This window comes from Mobula hypostoma, chromosome 6 (genome assembly GCF_963921235.1).
Source record: "Mobula hypostoma chromosome 6, sMobHyp1.1, whole genome shotgun sequence".
NCBI lineage: Eukaryota > Metazoa > Chordata > Chondrichthyes > Myliobatiformes > Myliobatidae > Mobula > Mobula hypostoma.
The window spans coordinates 168615902-168641782 of NC_086102.1; the positions used below are offsets into that span (position 1 = coordinate 168615902).

General features: G+C 39.8%; 1 protein-coding gene across 10 annotated transcripts in view; it reads left to right on the forward strand.

Annotated features, from left to right (window-relative positions):
* myo3b (myosin IIIB) overlaps positions 1 to 25881 on the forward strand; it is a 488192-nt gene that overhangs the window by 326421 nt on the left and 135890 nt on the right. For all 10 annotated transcript variants that reach the window (XR_010018457.1, XM_063052211.1, XM_063052213.1 and 7 more), the window contains 2 exons: positions 16460 to 16622; positions 19879 to 19956. Coding sequence is in view for 9 of the 10 variants with exons in the window: in XM_063052211.1 (XP_062908281.1) it covers positions 16460 to 16622; positions 19879 to 19956 (241 nt within the window). In the remaining variant the exon portion in view is untranslated. The remainder of the gene's footprint in view (positions 1 to 16459; positions 16623 to 19878; positions 19957 to 25881) is intronic.

Genomic DNA, 25881 nt, shown 5'->3' on the forward strand with positions numbered 1-25881 from the left:
TTGACATCCGATGAAAGGAATCAGCCTAATCAATACTCTTCACAAATGTAGAGGAAGTGAATATATTAAGTGACTGATTAAAAAAACAATTAATTGTGAGGCTGTAATTAAAAGTTAAGTAATTTCTTAAATTCAGCCAAATAGAATTAGTATGGACACTGTTTGTAACCATAAACAGTCTTTAATATTTCCTCTGTCTGTATGTTATGGAACCAAACCACCATTATTTATGTAAAATCCTTCAAGTTCACATACTGAATCTTCATGGGCTAGACTATATTTCAAGTGTTAGTATGAATGTACCAAAGAAAACATTTTAGCCTGATGGTAATAATTGCAGGATATGACTCCATTAATAGGAACATCACAGCTTCATAAAAAAGTTGCAGACTTTATAAATTGAGCTATTACGTCATCATCTTTAGTATTTAAACTGGTCTGTTTTCGTGAACCATTTCAAAGTTGGGTTTTGACTATAGCTCCACTTTCTCAAAGTAATCTTGTTTATTTTGCTATGGTAAGATTTTTTTTACCATATTTGGAAGTGATATTGTTATAAGACCATAAGACAAAGGAGCAGAAGTCGGCCATTTGGCCCATCAAGTCTGCTCCGCCATTTTATCATGAGCTGATTCATTCTCCCATTTAGTCCCACTCCCCTGCCTTCTCACCATAACCTTTGATGCTCTGGCTACTCAGATACCTATCAATCTCTGCCTTAAATACACCCAATGACTTGGCCTCCACTGCCGCCTGTGGCAACAAATTCCATAGATTCACCACCCTCTGCCTAAAAAAATTTCTGCTCATCTCTGTTCTGAATGGGTGCCCTTCAATCCTTAAGTCATGCTCTCTCGTACTAGACCCCCCCATCATGGGAAACAACTTTGCCACGTCCACTCTGTCCATACCTGTCAACATACGAAATGTTTCTATGAGGTCCCCCCTCATTCTTCTAAACTCCAAGGAATACAGTCCAAGAGCGGACAAACGTTCCTCATATGTTAACCCTCTCATTCCCAGAATCATTCTCTGTACCCTCTCCAAAGTCAGCACATCCTTTCTTAAATAAGGAGACTAAAACTGCCCACAGTACTCTGTGAGGTCTCACCTGCGCCTTATAGAGCCTCAACATCACATCCCTGCTCCTATACTCTATTCCTCTAGAAATGAATGCCAACATTGCATTCGCCTTCTTCACTACCGACTCAACCTGGAGGTTAACCTTAAGGGTATCCTGCACGAGGACTCCCAAGTCCCGTTGTATCTCAGAACTTTGAATTCTCTCCCCATTTAAATAATAGTCTGCCCATTTATTTCTTCTACCAAAGTGCATAACCATACACTTTTCAACATTGTATTTCATTTGTCACTTCTTTGCCCATTCTTCCAATCTATCCAAGTCTCTCTGCAGACTGTCTGTTTCCTCAGCACTACCGGCCCCCCCCACCTATCTTCCTATCATCAGCAAACTTAGCCACAAAGCCATCTATTCCATAATCCAAATTTTGATGTACAACGTAAAAAGAAGCGGCCCCAACACGGACCCCTGTGGAACACCACTGGTAACCGGCAGCAAACGAGAATGGGATCCCTTTATTCCCGCTCTCTGTTTCCTGCCAATCAGCCAACGCCCTATCCACGTATGTAACTTTCCCGTAATTCCATGGGCTCTTATCTTGTTAAGTAGCCTCATGTGTGGCACCTTGTCAAAGGCCTTCTGAAAATCCAAATATACAACATCCACTGCATCGCCCTTGTATAGCCTACTTGTAATTTCCTCAAAAAATTGTAATAGGTTTGTCAGGCAGGATTTTCCTTTAAGGAAACCATGCTGAGTTCTGCCTATCTTGTCATATGCCTCCAGGTACTCCGTAACCTCATCCTTGACAATCGACTCCAACAACTTCCCGACCACCGATGTCAAGCTAACAGGTCTATAATTTCCTTTTTGTTTCCTTGCCCACTTCTTAAATAGCGGAGTGACATTTGCAATCTTCCAGTCTTCCGGAACCATGCCAGAATCTATTGACTTTTGAAAGATCATCGCTAATGCTTCCACAATCTCCACAGCTACTTCCTTCAGAACACGAGGGTGCATTCCATCTGGGGAATACTGGGGAAGATTAACTTGTAACTAATAGATGTCTCAATTGTTTTCCCATGTTATCTTATCCAAAATTAATTTGCAGATGAGATTTTGCTTCAGTCTTGAAAAGCTTGTTTATTGAAGTTTAATAGAAGAAAAATGTATTGGGAATCCTAAATTACAATAGGATACTGACCATCATAACTGCCACCCAGTTTCTATCTCCTTTCTTTAAAAGACTCTGGGAAAATATCCACATTTAGAAAGTTCCAAGTCAGTTCTTTAAAAATGTTCGCAATTATACCAATTTTATGTTCTAAACATAATGATGAACACTGTTATTGGAAACAAATCTGGTGTTCAATGACATACAAAAGGACTCTTTACTTAAGAACCTGAAAAAAAATTATATTAGCTTTTATTCAGCAGGTATCACAGGGCAACTTCTCAAATATAAGAGTAGGGAATGTATTTCAAATGCCCCAAATTAGCATTATGATGCATTTATCTTTATATTCTAGCTTAAAGAACTGGTCAGACCAGCTTAAAAGAATGGATATCAATCCTTCAAACTGGGCATTTCTAAACAGCAAAGTATGCAAAAAAGGCAGCAAGAATTTTTTTCCCAAAGTAATGAATTTTAGCTATGTAGGAGATTAATAAAGCATAAACATAGTCTGAAGAGAATGATAAGGAAGAATATTACTTTCTCAGTGGGTACTATACAACAATAATTGAGAAGAAAAATTTCATATAGATCTTGGGAGTAAAATGCTGCTCCTAGTGTGGTAGTAAACCTTGTTACCCGTGTCACAGTTCATGCTGAGTTTGTGTTGGTGGATGTGTGTGGTGCCAGCTGCAGGCTAGATAGTTGCAACTGAGTACTCATTGGAGAATTCATTCACAAACGTTTAATATAAAAGCGGTAGATTGAAAAGGTTGCTGGAAAATTCGAGTGCATTTTTAAAAAGCAAACCTTTTATGATGGTTTGATAGAGAAAACCATGGTATACCCACATAAGATCCTGTCATGTTTTGTAACTTCTAAACATCAAATTAATTCAAAAGAAAATATGGGAGTCTGGGAATGCGGATCTGTCTTCATCTTTACATTAAGTGAGACACGTACATATCACATGGTAGTGAAATTATATATACAAGTAATGTATTTTTACATATAACCTGTAATGAATTATTTAAATGAACAAAAATATATACTGTATATATACGATTACTCAAATATTATTGAAATATCAAATACTCAACACTCCTCCCTGCTTAGCTATAAACTCTCAGCAAATAGAGAATGCATCTCAACTCTATACACAATACATTATAGAATGCAACTACTAAAAAGAAGCATCCACAGCAGAGTAATTTTTTTAATTGTCCTATTCAGGCTTAAAGATTTAATTGCTGTGGAGGATTTCTTACTTTTGTGGGATAATGTCTTTCCTGACAAGGGAGATGACTCTGCTTGGCTGGTGAAACTTGTGGCTGTGAAAACGATCTCAGGTTTTGGGGCATCCTCCATGGTGGTTTTAGCTGTTGACTCTGAGATTGCAGGAAATGGTTCTGACAGCTCAATTCTCTTTCTTTCTCATTCACATTCTTTCTCTTTATCTCTTCCCTTCTAGTTTGTACATCTTGATCTTGGGAGTTGCACTTAGCTCACTGGAGTATTCTCTTCTTAACCCTTCTATTGCTCCCTTTACGATCTGATCTCTCCTCTTGGTTTCATCATTCACAGCGTCGTCTGATAAATTGTCTGGTTTCGTATGTCCTTTGACTTCTTTCTTTTTGTCCTCCCATTCATCCAGCTGGGCTTTGGTCTTTGCATCAACTTTTATAAGCAACTTTTTATTTCCCCCTTGAAGTTCATGCAATAACCTGAATGCAAGCAGAGTAGATTCTGCTTCTTTATTCTCACAAAAGCCAAATGCTTGCAACTTTCCTGAAGCTCCTTGAACTCTCTTCCAGTTTAAAAACAAGCCACATTTCACAAGTAACTGCCTGATTATCATAGCAGAAGCTTTCTCAGATACGTTGCCTACAAATACTCTTGTAGTCAGACCACTGCTTTCGTCACTTTCACGATCCCTCTGAGCAGCGTGGTTCCTTCCTTGGTCCAAAATGCTTTCCACCAGAGGCACAGAGGTTGGCATCAATACCTCTTTGTCCTCTGTTGGGCAACGGGTCATGGTGTTCAGCATGGAGACAGGTGTGGCATCATTCAGTATTTTTCTTAATTCACGTTCAGATGGTTTCATTGCATGAGGATGTGGCATGCAAATGATGGATGGATCTCCACTCAAATTGTAGTTTTCTCAGCCCCCTCAATGCTGCTGCTTCTCTTTTTACCACATACAGTACAAGCTCACTGTGGCTTGTTGCTTGTTGTATTTCACAGTTATGAAGGTCATTCCCACAGGAGTTATCTTTTCTCCAGTATAAGTTCTTAGCAGGCTTCAGTTTGGTATCTTAAATGCCGTTCAAACTCATTTTGTTGATTGACTGAAACAGCTGAGCCATTTTAATTAATTTGCCATTCGCTTCTGGCATAGGTCATACTGTTTGTCTATTGTTAATTTTCACACTCTAAATCTCAATGCTACCCAGTCCTTTGTTACTGTCATCATTATCAGATTTTTCATTGATGGTGTGCAGATTAGTGCTCTTTTTGAAACTGCAATTTCCCTTTTTAGCATTTTCTCTTCTCTGGGCAGTCTATTTATTTTTGTCTGCTTGACGTGCTCTTTGTATATGTCGTAATTTGTCGCATATTCTGCAAGTTTTACCTTTAAATCTGCATTTATTTGGTATATGTGAGCCCCTGTCACAATGGTAACACAAGTTGTTTGGCTGGGCCTGTTTCTGTTTGGACGATGTAATTTTATTCACACTCACTTTCATTCCTCATTGCAACTGAATGACATCTCTGTCTGCAGTGTCCATTGATACAGCAATTTCAATTGCTCTTTTGAATGTAAGATGTGCGTCAGTCAGGAGTTGTTTTTGAATGCTTTCTTTTAAGATTCTACAAACTAAACGATGTCTTAGTGTCTCATTAAGCTCATTACCGAATTAACAATGCTCAGACAATCTCTTCAATTCTGCCATATAAGCTGAAAAGGACTCACCTTTCTTTTGATTTCACTTATGAAACCTAAAGCGTTCTGTATCAACAATGGCTTTGGTTTTAAGTGTTTCTGTATTACTTTTGTAACAGCAGCAACAATCATTTCTGATCATTTGGTTGGGGCAGTCAAACTTCGAAACAGACTATATGCTTTTAAACCCAATGCACTCAGCAAAATTAGCACTCGCTTTCCACCGGCTATTTCATTTGCTTCAAAATACTGTTCCAATAGCTCAGTATACATGAGCCAATTACCCGTTGTGTAATCAAACTGGTTAATCTTTCCGATGTAGCCAGCCATTTCTGCTATTTTTTTTAATGATTATTATCACCCAGTACGCACTCTCTATGAACCCTGAATTCTTCCGTTTACAACCTTTATATAAAAAAGAACTTGATTGTTTCTTCCCTTCCAAAGACCGACTCCATATGCTTGGCTGTTTCTTTCAAATTCAGTTATTCTTTGCATGTTTTTTTTTATTGTTAGCATGTCTTATTGCACTTTTAACAGGTCAGCCACTGTCTCAGGCTTGCTTTAAAAAATACCTCGTCACCAGTGTTATGTTTTGTAACTTCAAAACATTAAACTAATTCAAAAGAAAACACGGGAGTCCAGGAGTGCAGGTCTGGCTTCACCTTTACTTTAAGCAAGGTGTGCACCTATCATGTGGCAGAGAAATGGCTTATGCAGTTAATGTATTTTTATATAGAACCTGTAATGAATTATTTAAATGAACAAGAATGCTTAATCAAGCAATACACACACACACATGATTACTCTAACATTATCGGAATATCAAATTAACAACAGCCCCCACATCTCAGAATGACCTTGTGTTGTCTGTCAGTCAATGAAACCAATGTCTGGGCGTCCTTCAAGAGGGTAAATCCACAAAAGGCTTTTTGTTCTTATAGTGAAACTGGCAGGGTGCTGAAGAACTGTGCAGACTATCTGGCTGGAGTATTTAAGGGCATGTTGAACTTCTTAATTCTGCAGTCCGAAGTTCCCACTCAAGGCACCTTAAATCAGGAAAATCACCGTTATGTATATGGAGAAAATAAAAACAAAAGAAATAGGCTCAAGGTTCAATTTTGAAAGTCAATGTTTTTCTGCAACTTGCAGTCAAATTATATCAAGAAACTGATCTCATTAACATGATAGTAACTAATTTCCTTAGGTTCAGTAATTAATCCTAACCATAAATGTGATATACACAACTAACACATAAGTCACAAGGTATGTAAAGAGCTGTCCCATACATACAATGATCATTTGGACATCACATGGGCAGTAGTGTCTCACACAGGTAGAACCTGCCAATGGTGCTGGTGTCGTACAGTCGAGCAGTGTTAGGCGGAGGATTTGGTTCTGTTACTTTGAAGTTCTAAGTATATTATTGTTCAGGCTGTAGGTTTTTGCTGCTGCTGACAATAAGAGATGTGAATAAATCAACTTTTGTATTGTAGTTAGTCTTATAATTATATGTGTAGCATGAGAGAAGTGGAAACAGGATGTGAGGTTTAGGTTAAATTAATTTAGCAATGAAATTTTTTCTAGTGTTGGTATTTTCAAGATGCAGTTGACAGAGAAAAAATGGTTCATAGAATACTGTAGGATTTTATAGGAAAGAAAGGCAATTTAACTCCTAAAAGTCCATGTTACTCCATGATACTCCAGAAAAGTCTTTGTCAGTCTTGTGTGGAACTAGTCATTGACTGAAGACAGAAGAGAAGTTGTAGTACATATTACAGAGAAACCTACAACGCAATAAAGGCCCTTTGGCCCACAATGTTGTGCCAACCACGTAAACTACTTTAGAAACTGCCTAGAATTACCCTTCTGCATTGCCCTCTATTTTTCTAAGCTCTATGTACCTATCTAATAGTCTCTTAAAAGACCCTGTTGCAGACAAACGCAATCCAGGTGGTCTTCCATGGAGCAAACACTGGAGAGCAGCACAATGGGAGGGACCAGCTCCAATCCAGCACACCCGTGCACTGTTGCTCTCTTCCACACTGTCTCTGGTGTCTCCTCCCCTGGGCGACTGCAACAGGCGACACCACGGCACGAGGGCCTGGTCCGCACAGCACTCGAGACCTTGCAACTCCCCCCTCCATCGGTCTCTCCAATGAGCCAAAGAACTAGACTTGCAGTGTTCTATATTACCAATGTCCAACAGGGTCTTGCAGTCATTTGTTGGACTGTGTACCACTTCCATGCACCTCTTCCGACACCTTCTTCCCTGGGTGGCTTTAGCAAGCGACAACATGGTACTCAACAAGCCCATACTGTCTAGTAACTCAGTAGTGAGGTAGAGCTGCAGTACTTGATGTTCTTAATATCCAGCAGTATCTTCCAGTCATAGGAAAGGCGTAAAGGATGAACAATTACGCTATTGATTGAACCCGAAGAGAAAGCTTCGACCAACTTACTGGATGTTGCAGTATGTAGAGAACTGCATATTTTATTAGAATCAATCAGGTTTATTACCATTGTCATGTGTCATGAAATTTGTTGTTCTGAGGCAGCAGTATGGTGCAGGAAATAAAATATTACAAATAAATAAATAGCGCAAAAGAGCTGGTAGTGTTCGTGGAATGTTCAGAAATCTGAAGCCAGGGGGAGAAAGCTGATGCTAATATTCTGTGTGTGGATCTTTAGGCTTCTGTACCACCTCCCCAACGTTAGTAAGGAGAGGAAGGCATGTCTCATGCAGTAAGGGTCCTTGATGATGAATGCGGCCTTATTTAGGCACAGGCTTTCGAAGATGTCCTCAATGGTGAGAAGGCAACATCCATTATTAAGGACCTCCAGCACCCAGGGCATGCCCTTTTCTCACAGTTACCATCAGGTAGGAGATACAGAAGCCTGAAGGCACACACTCAGTGATTCAGGAACAGCTTCTTCCCCTCTGCCATCTGATTCCTAAATGGGCATTGAAGCTTTGGACACTGCCTCACTTTTTTTGTTAATATACAGTATTTCTGTTTTTTGTACATTTTTAAAACCTATTCAATATACATAATTGATTTACTCGTTTATTTTTATTTTCTGCTGGGTTATGCATTGCATTGAACTGCTGCCGCTGAGTTAACAAATTTCACGTCACATGCCGGTGATAATAAACCGGATTCTGATTCTGATGGGTTATGCTGAGTCTACGCTCCTCTGCAGCCTCTGTCGATCCTGTGCATTGGAACCTCCGCACCAGGCAGCGGTGTAACCGGTCAAAATGCACCCCACTGTACACCTGAGGAAAATTGGCAGACTTTGATGACATACTAAATGTCCTCAAACTCCTAATGAAGCATTGCCGCCGGTGTGCCTTCTCTGAGATTGCATCAATATGTTGGTCTCAGGATAGACCATAATTGAAGTTGCTCACCCTCTCCACTGCTGACCCCCCCCCCCCGCCCCACCGCCCCAAATGTGGATTGGTGTGTGTTTGCCTGACCTTGCCTTTCTGAAGTCTATGGTCTTGCTGATGTGGAATGCAAGGTTGTTATTGTAACACTGCTCAACCAGCTGTTCTGTTCCACTCCTATAACAGTGGTGTCATTGGTGAACTTAGAGATGGTGTTAGAGCGGTGCCCAGCCATTCAGTCACGAGTATGGCCATCCTCAAAATCTGAGTGACTGTGCAAGAAGGGGACTAGTGAGGGAGGCCACCAAGAGACCGGTGACAACTGTGGAGGAGTTACAAGCTTCACTGGCTGAGATGAGAGAGACTGTACATACAACAACTGTTGCCTGGGTGCTTCACCAGTTGCAGCTTTATGGGAGAGTGGCAAAGAGAAAGCCACTGTTGAAAAACACTTTCATGAAATCTCAGCTAGAGTTTGCCAGAAGGCATGTGGGAGACACTGAAGTCAGCTGGAAGAAGGTTCTATGGTCTGATGAAACCAAAATTGAGCTTTCTGAGCATCAGACTAAATGTTATGTTTGGCGTAAGCCAAATGCTGCACATTATCAAAAACACACCATCCCTACTGTGAACGATGGTGGTGGCTGCATCATGTTGCGGGGATGTTTCACTGCAGCAGGCCCTGGAAGGCTTGTGAAGGTAGAGGATAAAATGAATGCTGCAAAATTCAGAGAAATCCTGGAGGAAAACCTGATGCACTCTGCAAGAGAACTGTGACTTGAGAAGATTTTTTTTCTAGCAAGCCAAAGCTACACAGGAATGGCTTAAAAACAACAAAGTTAATATCCTGTAGTGGCCAAATCAGAGTCCAGACCTCAATCCAATTGAGAATTTGTGGCTGGACTTGAGAAAGGCTATTCATTCACGATCCTCATGCAATCTGACACATCTTGAGCACTTTTGTAACGAAGAATGGGGAAAAATTGCAGTGTCCAGATGTGCAAAGCTGATAGAGATCTATCCACACACATTCAAGGCTGTAATTGCTGCCAAAGGTTCATTTACTAAATACTGAAGGAGGTGAGTAAGTATCCAATCAGTTATTTTGTGTTTAATAACACTGGACAACAAATTTCTTCAAAAATGTTGCTTCCTCAGAATTTTTTTGTTTATGATAGACTGCTTGAAGATGAACACAAATATAATTTCAGACTACTTGTATCACGTAAGAATTTGGAGAAACACAAATTAACTTTTATTGAATATAATGTGTTTAATTGCATAATGGTGCTGATGCTTTGCAGTAGTTCAACTAAGTTAAAAATATTTTGTTAATGATTTTCATTTGTACTCAGTGTCTGAGGCTTCTCGCTTAAGTGTCCAACAATAATTCGCCAGCATTGATGGATCCCAGTGGCCCTGGTATCTTTTCTCCATGACCGCAATGTCCTGGTGAAACCTTTCACCATGCTCATCACTAACAGCACCAAGATGTGCAGGGAGGAAGTCCAAATGGGAATGCAGAAAATGAATCTTTAGTGACATGTTGCATTTCATGGTTTTATATGCTTGAAGCATGCTTTCAACCAGCTGCATGTAGTTTGGTGCCCTGTAGATGCCGAGAAAAACTTCACCAACTTCCTTGAATGCCTTCCATGTGATTTTCTCTGGTCCCTCTAGAAATTCTTCAAATTGCCTATCATTGATGACCTGTTTGATTTGTGGACCAACAAAAATGCTTTCCTTAATCTTGGCATCAGTTATTCTGGGAAGCATCTGTCTCAAGTATCAAAATCCTTCTAGAAATTTTTATGCCTGGTGATAGCAAATTCCATCCTTACAGTCCTGAACCCAATAACTATTACTAAAGTCTGTCCTGCCATGCAGCAGCCGCACTGCCTAAGCGTGCCTGGACAAGATAGGAAACTTTCCACTTACATTGTAGGCAACATTTCAATTGACTTGAATTATGAATTGAAATACTAAACGTAAGTGATTTCAAAAAATGGTGCGTGTTAGGGAAATTTTATGGTGATTTTCATGATCAGTAGCCCAAAATTCATAAGATACACCTAAAGGTATTCAGGAAGCAAAATCTTTGTTGTCCAGTATAATTGTAATAAATTTGGACCAATTTGTAAAATTTTGTTTTCACTTTGACGCAAAAGTGTCTTTTCTGTTGATCAGTGTCAAAAAAGGCAAACTAAATGCCCTGTGGTTCAATGTTGTAAAACAATAAAACATGAAAACTTCCAAGGTGAATACTTTTTATAGGCAGTGTAGATTAATTGGATGTCGATAAACTGATGCTAGGCACTGGAATATCAGTACGTAAGATGACTGATAGGAAATGATATAGTAGTGGTGGTTCAGAGCATGGAGGGATGGGTTAGTGGGTGGTGATGTTGAGCAGCCTTACTGCTCAGGGAGGTAATTGTTTTTGGGTCTAGTGGTCTTGGCGTGGAAGGTAGGTAGCCTTCACCTTGATGGCCATGGGACAAATAATCCTTGAGCAGGGTGGGTGGAATCCTTCATGATGTTACTGGCCTTTCTGTATTATGGCCTTTAATGGCAGGTAGGCTAGTGCCGGTGCATTGGACAGTTTTGACTACCCCTTGCAGAGCTGCCCTGCCCACCGCAGAGCAGTTTCCAAACCATGTAGTGATGCAGCTTGTACGGGTGCTTTCTGCTGTGCATCTGTAAAATGGTATGATATGGATGTACGTAGTCCAGCTCTCCGCAGCCTCCTCAGAAAGTAGGGGTGTCGGTGAGCTTTCCTGATTGTGTAGTTGGTGTTCTGGGACTATGAGAAGATGTGTGAAATGTGCCCTCCCAGGAGTTGAAACTGCTCGCAGTCTCCACTGTTGTGCCAGTGATGTAAAGATGGGTTATAGCACTGAGTCATTTGGAAGGGAGTTCTATCTGTGACGGTGGTAGAGGGAATGGGAAAAGATCAGGCTGCTTCAGCTGAGAGATATACTTTAGGGCCTGTAATGTGCTAAGGAAAGGGTTTTTGAAAGGTTTTCCTGGACGGTGTATGGATATCAGGAGAATAAAATACAGATGCTAAGAATAAGAAATAAAAACAGATCATGCTGGAAATACAAGCCAAGCTGCATCTATGGGAACTGAAATGGAGCTTTCAGAGTCTTTGGCCTGAGGCATTAACTCTGCTTCTCTTCCCTTTCCATAGATATGGCCCAAGCTGCTGAGTATTCCCAGTATTTTCTGTTATTCGTGAACAGTGAATTGGAGAAACCACTTGCATTTTAAAATTGAGTATTTATTTTGAATTATACAGCTACTTTATGGAAGCCCTCCCGCACTTCCATGAACAGAATTAGTAGGTGTAAGTTTACAGTATGACAACAGTGGTCTGTGTGGTTTAGCTAGAGTTACGTGCATGTGTGGTAGGATGAAAGAGGATCTGGTGGTATTACGGAGGTGTGGATATACAGTACTCTGGGTGCAAGGATCTTCATAAATACTGTAGTTTGTTCATGTGTTTTTTTTTGTTGCTGGGGCCTCAGGTTTAGCTGGGGAGGGGATGGCAGAGTGTTGGTTGCTCAACTAATCTTAAGATCCTGACTTCTCCACAACCTTGAAAGATCAGATGAACCTGGATGGAAGGGACACTAAACGATCAGTGTGATCTGTCATTCTAAAATTGGAAAGCTAGAGGGACAATGGACTCAGCTGCTCTAAAATGTTGTGCTATGGTTTGTCACTGAAACCCCTGTATAGTGGGCGTGTAGACTATCTGGAGTGCTTCCTAAGCAATGGGATAGATTAACCTGTCAGCATGGGAGAAATGGCACCCATCTGAAACTGTTTATCTTACTCTAAGTTAGTTTTAGATCTTATCTGTTGTAACATAATTTCCTCTGGCACAAGTATTGGGTCTTTGGATTATTTGTAAATTAAATTCACTGCATAAAGGGAGCCTCTAAAGACTTGTGTGGAATTTTCCAACAAAATTCCAATTCAATCAATGCTGATTTTCAGTGACTTTTGCTTTCACTTCATATTCCACCTGCCCCATCTAGCAATGATCAGGTCATTTTATATTCTCGTGGTCCACTGGCTCTTACATCAAATAGTTTATAAATTTAACAATTAATCAACTGAGAAGTTGCAATTGGCAAAAGTTGTAACATTTCTGATTTGAACAATAAAACAGAAATAAAACAGAGATTTTGGAGCTCTGAAACAAAAGTAATAAAATTCCAGAAATGCTCAGGAGGCCAGTCAGCATCTGTGAGGAGAGAAATAGTCAATGTTTTCAGTCCATGACTCTTCATCAAAGACAAAAAGTGAGGAAATCAAAGAATTAAAAGATTGTTACCAGGCAGCTACATTTATTTGAAATCCTTTTTCATGGAATTTGTAGAACTAAATATGTTACTGTCCATAAATCATACATAATTTTTAGAAGCGATCTGTGTGAGAACAGAGAAGTTGTTTGGTATGCAAGTCAGACAGTACAGTAGCTTTGCTGTTGGGAAAATAATTGAATTATTGATCACTAGAAAGTTAGTGAGTACTTTTATGGACTAAGTTTGCCTGCTATATCTGAAATATCAAAAATAGCTTCTATGGTGGCCAAGTGACAAATTGGAGAAATGTAAATAAAAATAGTTTTATTACATTATATCAATGTCAGAGGTGACAACTCTTGAATGCGATTTTAAACCAAGGCTTCCCTCTGCCCTTGGAGATGGACTTTAAAAAAAATCATGGCGCTGTTTTTTGTAGATTATAAATACATTTCCAGTTTCTTTTAACTGCCCAGTATTTATTCCTCAATCAGCATTATTTAAAAACAGATTTATGTTTTTATTTCACAAATCTACATATGGCAATTTGCTGCATCCTTTACATTATGGCAGTCAAAGTATATTAAAGACCTTTGCAATCCAAAGTAGATTTGTAAATTGGACCTAACATTGGCTCTCTGGCAGGAAGCAAATAATATTTTATTGACTGAAAGGTTGTTACCAGTGGAGTTCCATAGCAATTAGTATTCAATGTATTACATTTTGTTCACATAACTGTAGGAGACGCGATAGGGAAGTTTGCAGATGATGTAAAGTTTGTCCATCTGATTAACAATGATAAGGAAAATTTTGGACTATAGGCAAAAATAGATGGTCTGGTCATCCATGCAGGGAAGAAACAGATGGAAAAACATGAAGTAAAGCATTTGGAGAAGTTTAAAGTTCAAAGTAAATTTACTTATCAAAATACTGTACAAATATGTTGCCATATGAAACCCTGACATTTATTTTCTTGCAAGCATAATAAATCCAAAATAGAATAATAACCATAATAGAATCAATGAAAGACCTCACCAACTTAGCTGCAACAGACAACAAACTGTGCAAATACAAAAAGAAAGAAATAAGAATAATAAATAAATAAATAAACAAACAATAAATATTGAGAACGTGAGATGAGAAGTCCTTACAAATGTGTCTATAGGTTCTGGGAACATTTCAGTGATGGGGCAAGTGAAGTTGAGTGGTTAGATTAGATTAGATTAGATTAGATTATGACGACACGCAGTCCTCTTATTGTCATTTAGTAATGCATGCATTAAGAAATGATACAATATTCCTCCGGTGTGATATCGCAGAAACACAGGACAGACCAAGACTGAAAAACTAACAAAAACCACATAATTATAACATATAGTTAGAGCAGTGCAACAGTACCATAACTTGATGAAGAACAGGTCGTGAGCACAGTAAAAAAGTTCAAAGTCTCTCGAAAGTCCCACATCTCACAGAGATGGGAGAAGGAAGAAAACTCTCCCTGCCGTGCCCAACCACAGTGCGACTCTGAGTCATGCGAAAACTTCGAGCTCCGATCAGCCCTCTGACACCGAGTACTGAGCGCCATCTCTGCCGAATGCTTCGACCTCAGTCTCGGTCGCCAGCAGCAGGCAAAGCCGGGGATTTTGGGGCCTTCCCTCTGGAGATTCTCGATCGCACAGTAGCAGTGGCAGCGAACCGGGCATTTCAGAAATTTCTCCAGATGTTCCTCTGTGCCTTCTCATGTCTGTCTCCATCAAATCAGAATTGTGCACGGCATCCTACTTACAAATATGATATCATTTCATCGGAGAGCTGCGCGCGCTGAGTCGCGTCGCCATCTTCTCCTCCCGCCTCCCCTTTGGTTCAAGTGCTTGATGACTGAGGGGTAGTAACTGTTCCTGAACCTGGTGCTGTGAGTCCTGATGCTCATGCACCTTTTTCCTGATGACAGGAGTGAGATGTGAGCATGTCTTATGTGATGGGGGTCCCTGATGACGGATGCTGCTTTTCTGCGACAACACTTCTTTCACTACATTCAGATATGGCCCGGATGTGTAGAGAAAGACACTGAGCTTGGTCAACATTTCACTGACTTAAATGAGAATTGTTGTGGAATTTAAAGGAAAAGGAAAACAATAAACACTAGGCCAACAGGGCTGTTAGCTAAAACTCTCAAACTGAAAGTTAAGTGCCAACACTGTGGCTGGAAGCAATAACCCAATACTAAATGAATACCGTTCCTTTACAGCATCTGTCAAAATGGTAGAGCGTAAACATTACTGTGCTTATGGTCAAGTCTTGACAAGACTCAAACAAAAAGAAGGGACTTAAATACCACCATAATGAAACAGTAATTAGCCAGAACGTGCATACTTATGAGCACAATTGTCAAATCTGTTGTGTAACCCGCCTGCAGGCACACAGAGACTCCACAGCAGAGTCCATGGTTGTGACAGCTTCGTGGAGATGTGCTCAATGGTGGGGAATGGCATTACACGCGATGGGCCGGGCTGTATCCGCTACTTTTTGTAGGACTTGCTGTTCAGTGCAGTAAAGTAAGGGATTTCCAATAAATTGGAGGAAATTGAGCATAATGGTGGTAGACTTTGGAATGAGAGCGTGTGTGTGTGTGTGTGTGTGTGTGTGTGTGTGTGTGTGTGTGTGTGTGTGTCCAAAGATCCTTAAAAGGTAGTAAAACAAGTGGTTAGTTAGTAAGGCATTGTGGATCCTCTCCTTTATCAGCTAAAGCACAGAATAAAGACCAGGGGAACTATGTGTGAACCAGCTCACCCATAGTCTGAGCACTGCACAGAGTTCTGGTCATTACATGACTGTACTGGTGAGGGTTCAGAGGAGATTTAAAAAGAAGTAAAAGACTGCCATCACTGGAATCTAGAGAAACAAACAATTTTTATGAAGTTTTTGCCTGGACTGGAAAATTGTGTCAATGATCAAATAAACTAGGATTATTAGTGGGATTAAAAACCAGTGGGCACAGATTTAGAGTAACTGGTTGAAGGGAAGCTGAATTTATTTTTCACTGGAACCACTGCCTAAAGGGTCGATAGGGGCAGAAAACTGAAAGATAGTGTTCAGATACAATATATACATCAAAGAGCCGTGACCTATCTGTTATGGGCCAAGAGTTGGAAAGTGTGATTAGACTGGGAAATTATATTTTTATATGCACAGTGGGCTGAATTGCCTGTCTCTGTGATGTTATGCCTTCTGTTCACAACTGATTCATTGAATGTAAAGCTCTCTTGGACATGCAAAAGTTGTGAAAATTGCAAGTATTTCTCTCTCAATTATGCATGGTCTATTTGGGGAATTTGACTTGCCTGTGAAATGGAGCTAGTACTCTTTGTAAAGCTGTCTGATGTGCATAGTGTTATTGGTTCTCATTAAAACAGAATGTGGGTAAGTAATTGTTTACAGACTTCCACAACAGACACACAAAGGATTTCTGTAGGAATGTTATCTGCCTTTACATTTAATTCATGATTATTTATATTACTTTGTTTCAAAGCTGATAACTTGTTTCCTGTAGGTATTCCTCAAGTATTATCAAGTAGAACAGTTAAATTTACTGCTCAGAGAAGTCATTGCCAGTATTGTGGTTATTCAAGCCCACATCAAAGGATGGCTGGGAGCCAAGAGATACAAGCGAGCCCAAGCACAAAAACAAAACAATGCCATCATCATCCAGTCAGGTATGCACAAACTGTTGCTAATAAATAGAATAGGATTGTTTGAAACTGTTTAAGTCTATACTGTTTATATCTAACTAGCACTACAAAGAGCAGCTCTTAAATTGCAGATAGATGGGAATTCAGTCAGTCATTCCATTAACACCCCACTTGCCGATACTGGTGAATTTGTTCCTCAAGTGGGAGCACAGCATTTAGCACTGTTGCCTCATAACTCTGGAGGCTTGGCTTCAATTCTCGGTGATGCCTGTATAGAAATCTCCCATGAGTGCATTGAATTACATTGGACATGAACCCAGTGGGTTGAATAGCACAATAAATAAAGAAACAAACAAAATTGCAGCAGGTTAGGTACAGTAACATCATTTTGCTGAAAGAGGTTTTGTAATTTACGGTTTGAATGTTTTGTGGTTTTCTCACCAGGTAAAAATAACGGGAAAAATAGACAAGAAGAGGGGTAACCTGACTTTTTTCACTTGTTGGGCTTAGAGTAGCAAATAAAGTTTAAATTTCTCTAAAATAAGAGAGCATCTGCAGATGCTGGAAATCCAAAGCAACACACACAAAATGCTGGAGGAACTCAGCAGGTCAGGCAGCATCTATGGAAAAGAGTAAACAGTCAACCTTTCGGCCGAGACCCTTCTTCAATACTGAAGGGTCCAGATGAAAGGTCTCGGCCCGAAACGTTGACTGTACTTTTTTCAAAGATGATGCCTGGCCTGCTGAGTTCCTGCAGCATTTTTGTGTGCGTTGCTTTAAATTTCTCCTGTTCAGATGTGATTAGTCCAGGTATTTTTAATCTACAAAATTCTTGAATGTTATGAGTGGCCTCTCTCCACACAAAATTACAATTATCTTTACCAACAACTACCTCCTTTCTTATTTAGGTGGAGAAATAACCTGGAAAGTACAGATAGACCATAAGACATAGGAGCAGAATTAGGCCATTCAGCCCATCGAATCTGCTCCACCATTCCATCATGGCTGATCCTGGATCCCACTCAACCCCATACACCTGCCTTCTCACCATATCCTTTGATGCCCTGACTGAGCAGGAAATGAACAACTTCCACCTTAAATATACCCACAGACTCGGCCTCCACCACAGCCCGTGGCAGAGCATTCCACAGATTCACTACTCTCTGTAAAAAATGTTCTCCTTACCTCTGTTCTAAAAGGTCACCCTTCAATTTTGAGGCTGTGCCCTGTAGTTTTGGATACCCCCACCACAGGAATCATCCTCTCCACATCCACCCTATTTAGTCCTTTCAACATTCGGTAGGTTTTTCAACATTACGTAGGTTAACCAGATGAACCATTGCTAATACTAAAATTGTGGATGTAAGAATAGAGAGGAGAAAAAATGGCTTGAACTGTCCTTGAGTGCAAGATCAGTGTTATACTTGAAGCACCAGCAGAAGCAGCTGCTCTTGGGCCTGTTGAATTGGCCCTTGGACCTTATTAGCCTTATTCTGGGAAGCCACAGTGGCACTTTGCTTGTGTTCATTGGGCTGACTGAAATGCTCTGAGCATTGCGTAGATCTCTAGTTTGTTGGGGGCTGGGGGTTAGGAGAAGTGGGGAGGAATGGGAGGGTGAGGAAAGGTGGTGATATTGAGGATAATAAATATTAGGGAACTAGATGCAGGCTAGTAGCATATCAGATTTTCAAAGTTTATCCAAGTTGATCTTCTTGACATTTTTCTAAACTTGTTCTAAAGCATAATAATGAGATCAAGATCATCAGTATCAAAAGGACTGACTTTTCCTCAAAGCCTCAGAGCCATCATTAGCCAATTTTCATTAGAAGGCTCATTGTAGCCCTGTAGCTAAAATTACAAATAAAACATTAATATTATTGTAGCACTAATTTTCAAGTGCAGTGGTAGCATATCCAAATGTCTATCAGCAAAGCAAAAGCTTTGCAATATTTTGTGTATTTCATGTAATATAATTTGTACTACTTTGACACTTGTTTTGCATAAAAGGCATAAAACAAATTAGTCTATTGCAGATCATTTATTCAGTATTTCAAGTGCAGGTTGAGCCATATGTTGTAAGCACAGAGTGAAAAAAACAGGATATCTGGTGAAGGAATGAATTTAAAGCTCTGCTGTGCTGACTTAAAGGACACACCAGCACATGCTTAGATAATTGCACCAATGTGCTCTTTTCCTTTGAAAACACAACCAGCTTCCTCCACAACATATTGTCTCATATGGACAATGGTTTGCAGAATTTGAGAAACTTGCAAAGCTTTTTAAAACACCCAACTTTAATCACCATTTTCACAAGCATCTTAAATATTTATGCTTGTGATGATATTAGATTGCACGTTTACTTCCTGTTTCTCACATCTTTCTGTTTATACCAATACTGGATACCAACAAAAATGAAATTAATTCCCCAAAATAATGTGCTTACTGAGACAGATGCATTTATTGTTTGGAATTTAAGCCAAAAACTGCTTGTAAGAATGTGCAAAGTGAAGGAAATGTAAAGAAAAACATCAGATGCAGAAGGAAGTCATTATCCTTCTCAAGCCTACACTCCAATCAATAAGATCATGGCTAATCCTTAGTTCTCTTTGCTTTCCTATCCTTACAATAAACTCGGAGGAAACTAGACATTTGCAAAATATTAGCAGTGAAAAATTTGAACAATGAGAAGGGGAAATGAACTTTCTAGATATCTATGTAAGTTAGTATTTTCTAATGTTTCTAACATCTATAAAAATGAATCATATATAAGATCATAAAACATAGGAGCAGAATTAGACAATTCAGCTCCTTCGTTCCATCATGGCTGATTCCGGACCCCACTCAAGCCTATACACCTGCTTTCTCGCATAAGTTTTGATGCCCTGACCAATCAGGAAACGCTCAATTTTTGCTGTAAATATACCCACTGTCCTGGCCTCCACCACAGTCTGTGACAGAGCATTCCACAGATTCACTACTCTCTGGCTAAAAACCTGGCCACAATGCTATCAATTCTGTCATACAAATCATTGGCCTATAATGTGAAAAGAAGTCCCAACACCGACCCCTGAAAACACCAGTAGCCACTGGCAGCAACCAGAAAAGGCCCCCTTGATTCCCACTCTTTGCCTCCTGCCAGTCAGCTGATCTTCTATATGACATTCATTTTAATTCTGAGGGAATATAGATCAACCAAAGAGAGATTGCCTTTAATAATTATGCATCATATCCATTTTATTCCCTCCTATCACAAGCTCATCATTCTCTCATTTGTTATTAGCCTGGAGAGCATATGTTGCACATAAAATCTACAAGCAATTGAAGACACAAAGAGAAGCAGCAATTTGCATCCAAGCAGGTATGGCAAATGGTCTTAAAATGTCATTTCACAATTATGAAACAAATTCTTGTAAATAGCACTTCTTTCTAACAAATAATGCTAATCCAATGGTAATGCATTATTCCCATGCCTATTTTCATACATAGCTTCCTTCCTTAAATGCCTAAATCATTATCATGACATGAACCATAATGACATTATAATCATTATGACCTGAATCCCATTATAATAAAAGCATAATAGGAAATGGTGGAACCATTATTGGAAGACATGGCTTGCAACCTTTGATGTGCTTTGTTCTCATGTCAGGCTTAGAATCTAAAGTGGTGGCTTGTTAAGGGTCAATGTGGCAGTAAATATTCCTGCCTGTTGTTTGAAGTATTTTTCACTTTTGTGACAAAGACTACAATATATGAGTATTTAATTATCTGCCTGGATTTAACAGCTTTTGAATTTTGGTATTACTGCTGTCAGAAAGTGAAAGTTGAGAAGTTTGTCTGAGTAACTAGTGGAAGTTTTGTATCTCTACTTGAACCTCAAACTTATCCATGAGGCCTTTAACCTTTGCTGTAGCTGAGAGTTGTCAAGGAGTTTAATGTGCACCATGAGCAACACCTCTAACTTCCGGTAAACTTCCCACCCCTCCCCCTTCTCTTTTTCTTCATTCCATATTCTGGTACCCTTCTCAGCCTTTCTCTTCTCCTCATTTCATCAACTCCACCCTTCAACTCCTCGCTCCCTTTCTCCCATGGTCCACTGCCCTCTCCGCTCAGATTCATTCTTTTCCACCCTTAACCTCTTCCACTTCAATCACCTTTCAGCTGTGCACTTCATATCCCCTCCCCCACCCACACGCCTTCCCCCACCCCTGGTTTTAACAATCACCTGTCAGCTTGTACTCCTTCCCCTCTCCCACCACCTTATTCTAGATTCTTCTGCTTTCCTTTCCAGTCCTGATGAAGAGTCTCAGCCTGAAACATCGGCTGCTTATTCGCCTCCATAGATGCTGCCTGACTTGCTGTGTTCCTCCAGCATTATGTTGCTCAGATTTCAAGCATCACTGCAGAACCTCTTTTGTTTATGTGCACCATTTAGTTTGTTTTGTGCCTTATAATCCTGACAAAATATTCTAGTGTATTGCTACATTGATAGTACTGCTGTCAATGGTTATGAACCTTCCGATTTTTTGGTACAAAGCCAGTGAGGTGCTTCTCTTGCCCCATTGTCTGCATTCTCAACTCTTACTAATTTCCACACTTTCCATTCAGCCTTCACATACATAATGCCAAACGTATATATATTAAAGCAACACACATAAAAGTTGCTGCAGGCCAGGCAGCATCTCTAGGAAGAGGTGCAGTCGACATTTCAGGCTGAGACCCTTCGTCAGGACTAAATGAAGGCATAAAAGTTGCTGGTGAACGCAGCAGGCCAGGCAGCATCTCTAGGAAGAGGTGCTGTCGACGTTTCAGGCCGAGACCCTTCGTCACCAGCAACTTTTATGTGTGTTGCTTGAATTTCCAGCATCTGCAGAATTCCTGTTGTTTGCGTATATATATTAAATTACATTTCTTGCCTCAATCCTATTTTCTCAGTGAATCTAGATCTGTTTGTAATTCACTTTTCTCATCTATGGTCCCAATATGTAAATCTTAGATTGAGAGTTTGCTCATGAAATAGTTTCACAGTGCATCCTTAAGATTACAATGAAAATGAGAAAGCAGTAGTTAAGATGAGCTTTCTCTGGTAATTTATCAAAAGCCACCCGATAAGTTGCAATTTGCTACCTATGTCTATCTGACTACTGCTACTACTACATTGACTCAGGCCTAGGGGGCCGGCGTCGGGCAAGTAAGTAAGGCATAAGGCATATGTCTATCTGAGCATGCGTGTAATAAAGTTCAACCAAGTTAAAAGGATGTATGTGTACTGATTTGAACATATATACTGAATGTGTCGTTCAAAATGCAATAAAGCAACATCATGCAACAAAGAAATATCAGAAGGTGCGATAAAGGAATATCAGAATCTTGTTCCAGTGGTTTGATTTCTGGAGTATATATAGAAACAGTGGGTTGGAGTGCAGGGGGGAGTAGGGATGCCAGAAGGGAAGTAAACAGTTTGAGTAATTGGCATAAAACAGGCTTTTTAAATTAGCTTTTGTTTGCTATCTGAGATGCACTCATATTTTAGTCAGTCACCAAATCTAACTTACAGAAGGGTTTTGGGATAAGGGGAAAGTTCTGATTGTCTTGCTTGTGTTATTATGTGTGTGCATAATAAAGAACTTCAGTTCCCAGTGTACTATGGGGGCGGTTCACCTGGAACCAGAAGTGACGTTGGTGAACAGGTCAGAGGTGCTCTTGGCGGGCTGGAGCGTCCCGAGTAAAATGTGGTCGAGCTGAAGCCATTCTGTGAATTAACAACGTGTTAGACTTTTACCCACGCAAGTTTGTCGTTAAGAACAAACATAGCATTGCTCACCATCCAGCAACCTCCGCTGCAAGAATAAACCACAGGTGTTTCCACATTCCTTTGTCACTATGCAAAAGATACATTCAAAAAATTTCACAGAATTAGATGACAGTACTTTTGGGACTCTGTTGCAGACCATGCCTGACACTCAAGTGGACTATATATCCTCTCCTCCATCAGCATGTACCTTGATGTAACAGTACCAATCATAGGTCAGATCCCAAAGAAGATAATAGACTCAAACCTTTGCAATTGAGCCTATACTGTATTCCATTTCTCAAACTTTAAGGAATAGATTAGGTCATTGCATTCATAAGACCAAAAGGATTGGATGCAATTAGATTCTAACCAATCTTGTGGACTTCTGCTCATCAACTAAAAGATTTTCTGAAAAAAATCATTTAAATGTAGAAATGATATGTTAAATCTGTTACTACTCGTTTTAAAATCTTTACTGGTTTATTTATTAGTGCATTTCATCTGAAGATTTAGTCTGAGATTCCAGAAGAATTTGGTTGACAAGCTCCTATAAACTGAAATGTGCTGGAATCTAATCTCCTTTCATCCACTTCACTGTAAAAGCAGCAATGGTGCTATCCATCTGTCTCCTCACTTCCTCTTCTTTCTGATTCTTCTTTCACAAAACATTCGCTTACCAGTAACAAGATGCCTTTTCATACTGTCAACATTTTTCTCATCTCTAATGTAAATTAATTCTTTCTAGTATGTCTCAACAGAGATCAAAGTGGGGATATTAACCTTAGTAGGTTTTCTTTCATCAGAACCAAAAGCCATGTACTGTGAGGGTAGTGTAAGAGGGCCAGTCTAATTGTTATCAATAGCCCTCCTCCGGGCAGGGTTCTGTCAACAGTAGCAAATGTTTCAAAGGCACTGATTTATATTTTGTAAATGACCTTATAGGTCCAAACAGTGATGGGGAAGTAGAAATTAAATTGAATAATTCTTGATCTCTTTGCTCTGCCTACTTTGATTTGTATGAAACTTTATTAATTTTGCATATATGATGTTGCTCAGTGCTTCTGACAGCAGATGCTCACAGGTGGAGAGAACAGGGAAAACTAGCTCCTTATGGAAAACTCCTGACTCATTTATTTTGTTCGTTTGTTAAAGCTATTGCTTTGAGGTAGATTACATTAGCATTTTTAAAAATAAACACATTTCTTTCAAGTACAGGAGCTAATGGCCCAAGGGTCTCGGATGGCCTAGACTATTCCCTAACCATTCATCCATCAAAAACAGATAAAAAAAATAACAATACTCTAATAAACGTGCATACTTGTTTCTATATGTTTAATATTTTGCACTTTTACCAGAAGGATTAAATAAATATAAAACAGTCTTTACATTGCAGAACTGTACAAGATCAACATTTGAAAATGTACATCAACTTCATTCCAACTGAATATAATCTTCTTATGTTGATACTTATTCCTGTGCTGAATCGTTTCATGCTCTAGATGGTATTAAATTACCGGTCTCCACACATGTGCTGAGTTTTTTTCTTTGGCTACAGAAAATGACAGGAGATGCATATCTTGGATTATTCTGGATTTATTCAATCATTTACTTCACTGTGAATAATTATTTATTTACTGAGATACAGTACAGAATAGGCACTTCTGGCCCTTTGAGCTGTGCTGCCCAGCAACCCCCCATTCAACCCTAGTCTAATCACAGGACAATTTACAATAACCGATTAACCTACCAACCAGCACACACAAAATGCTGGAGGAACTCAGCAGGCCAGATCTCGGCCCAAAATGTCGACTGTACCTTTTTTCCATAGATGCTGCCTTGCCTGCTGAGTTCTGTGTGTTGCTTGGATTTCCAGCATCTGCAAATTTTCTCCTGTTTGTGATTTAACCCAACAATTGGTATGTCTTTGGACTTTGGGAGGAAACTCACGTGAAGGTGGGGAGAACATATGATGCAAACACCTTACAGACAGTGGCAGGGTATGGGACTTTTATTTCTAAATGCATTGTAACATTTTTCTTTGGGGAAAAAGTTTCCCACACTTAAATGTTGATATGTGCCTGCAATGCACAATGACAAATAATTGGTCATCTAAGTAAATGTGGTAAAATGCCTTGAATTCCAACAGCCAGAGAGCATTGCCATGTTAATGCTTTCTGACTAAACTGCCAGATAGTCATGCTGAGTGATTGATTGCACATTGATTATTTCACTAGAAAGTTAATCCCCTTATTTTGGGGCTATAAGTGGACTAAAAGCAACAAAATAATTAAAGATTTTACAAGAAACAACTGCGATTTTTAATATCTCTTTTAAACTTTTAATAATTTCATACTCACTTTAATCCTTCTTCCTTTCGAGCAAAACAACAAAAGTTGCTTTTTAGCAACACACATCAAAGTTGCTGGTGAACGCAGCAGGCCAGGCAGCATCTCTAGGAAGAGGTACAGTCGACGTTTCAGGCCGAGACCCTTCGTCAGGACTGTCGATATTAACGTGATGAAGGGTCTCGGCCTGAAACGTCGACTGTACCTCTTTCTAGAGATGCTGCCTGGCCTGCTGTGTTCACCAGCAACTTTGATGTGTGTTGCTTGAATTTCCAGCATCTGCAGGATTCCTCGTGTTTGTGTTTTTTTTAAAAAAGTTGCTTTTAAGTGATTTGAATTCTGTTTGGATATTTCATTAATAAATGCTTTTGTTTTTTTAAAATGTCTCCTACTTAAAATGACAAAATAACAGAACCTTGCTTCATTATTCCATTTTATATTTTGGAAGCACGAAAACCAAGCAAGTTCAAGTTGAGTTAATACATTAATATTTTATGTTGCGATCAACCTGACTATTCCCTACACAGATCTGCAGCTGAACCCACCAAGTGCCCTGGAATAGCATGTGAAGTCAGAGGTTCCCTAAGTTTGGGGACAGTGTGGTAAAGGTTTACAGTCGTTATACATACTGTATATTGGTGACTATGGAATGAGTATCTCCTCCTGTCACAGAAAGAATTTGCTTAAAGCGTCCAGGACACAGACACACAGACAGACACACACAGACAGACACACACACACACACACACACACACACACACACACACCTGTCTCTCTCCCCCCCAATTACTCACAACTGCACACCGATCACGGACAAATATAGTCACATGTTGCCTATACATTTTCATCAGTCTCATCCCTCTCACCTCCATTCTTTAGTTTCCTTTTCTCTTTCACCTTAAAAAGGAAATGCAGAACCTGGTGGCTCATCTACAGAGCACTGGGACACAGTTGAAGTGGATCACTGAAGATTCTCTTGAGGCTTTCTGAGGGAGGCTTCTGAGCAAGGCCACAGCTTTTGGGTGATATTATTCCCGGGGCTAAGGTGGGTTTGGCGGTGGAGAGGGTAATCGGCACATGCAGCACAGTCTCTGGAGCGGATTAGTGGCATGGTCAGTGTACGGCATTGTTTTGGGAGAGAAGA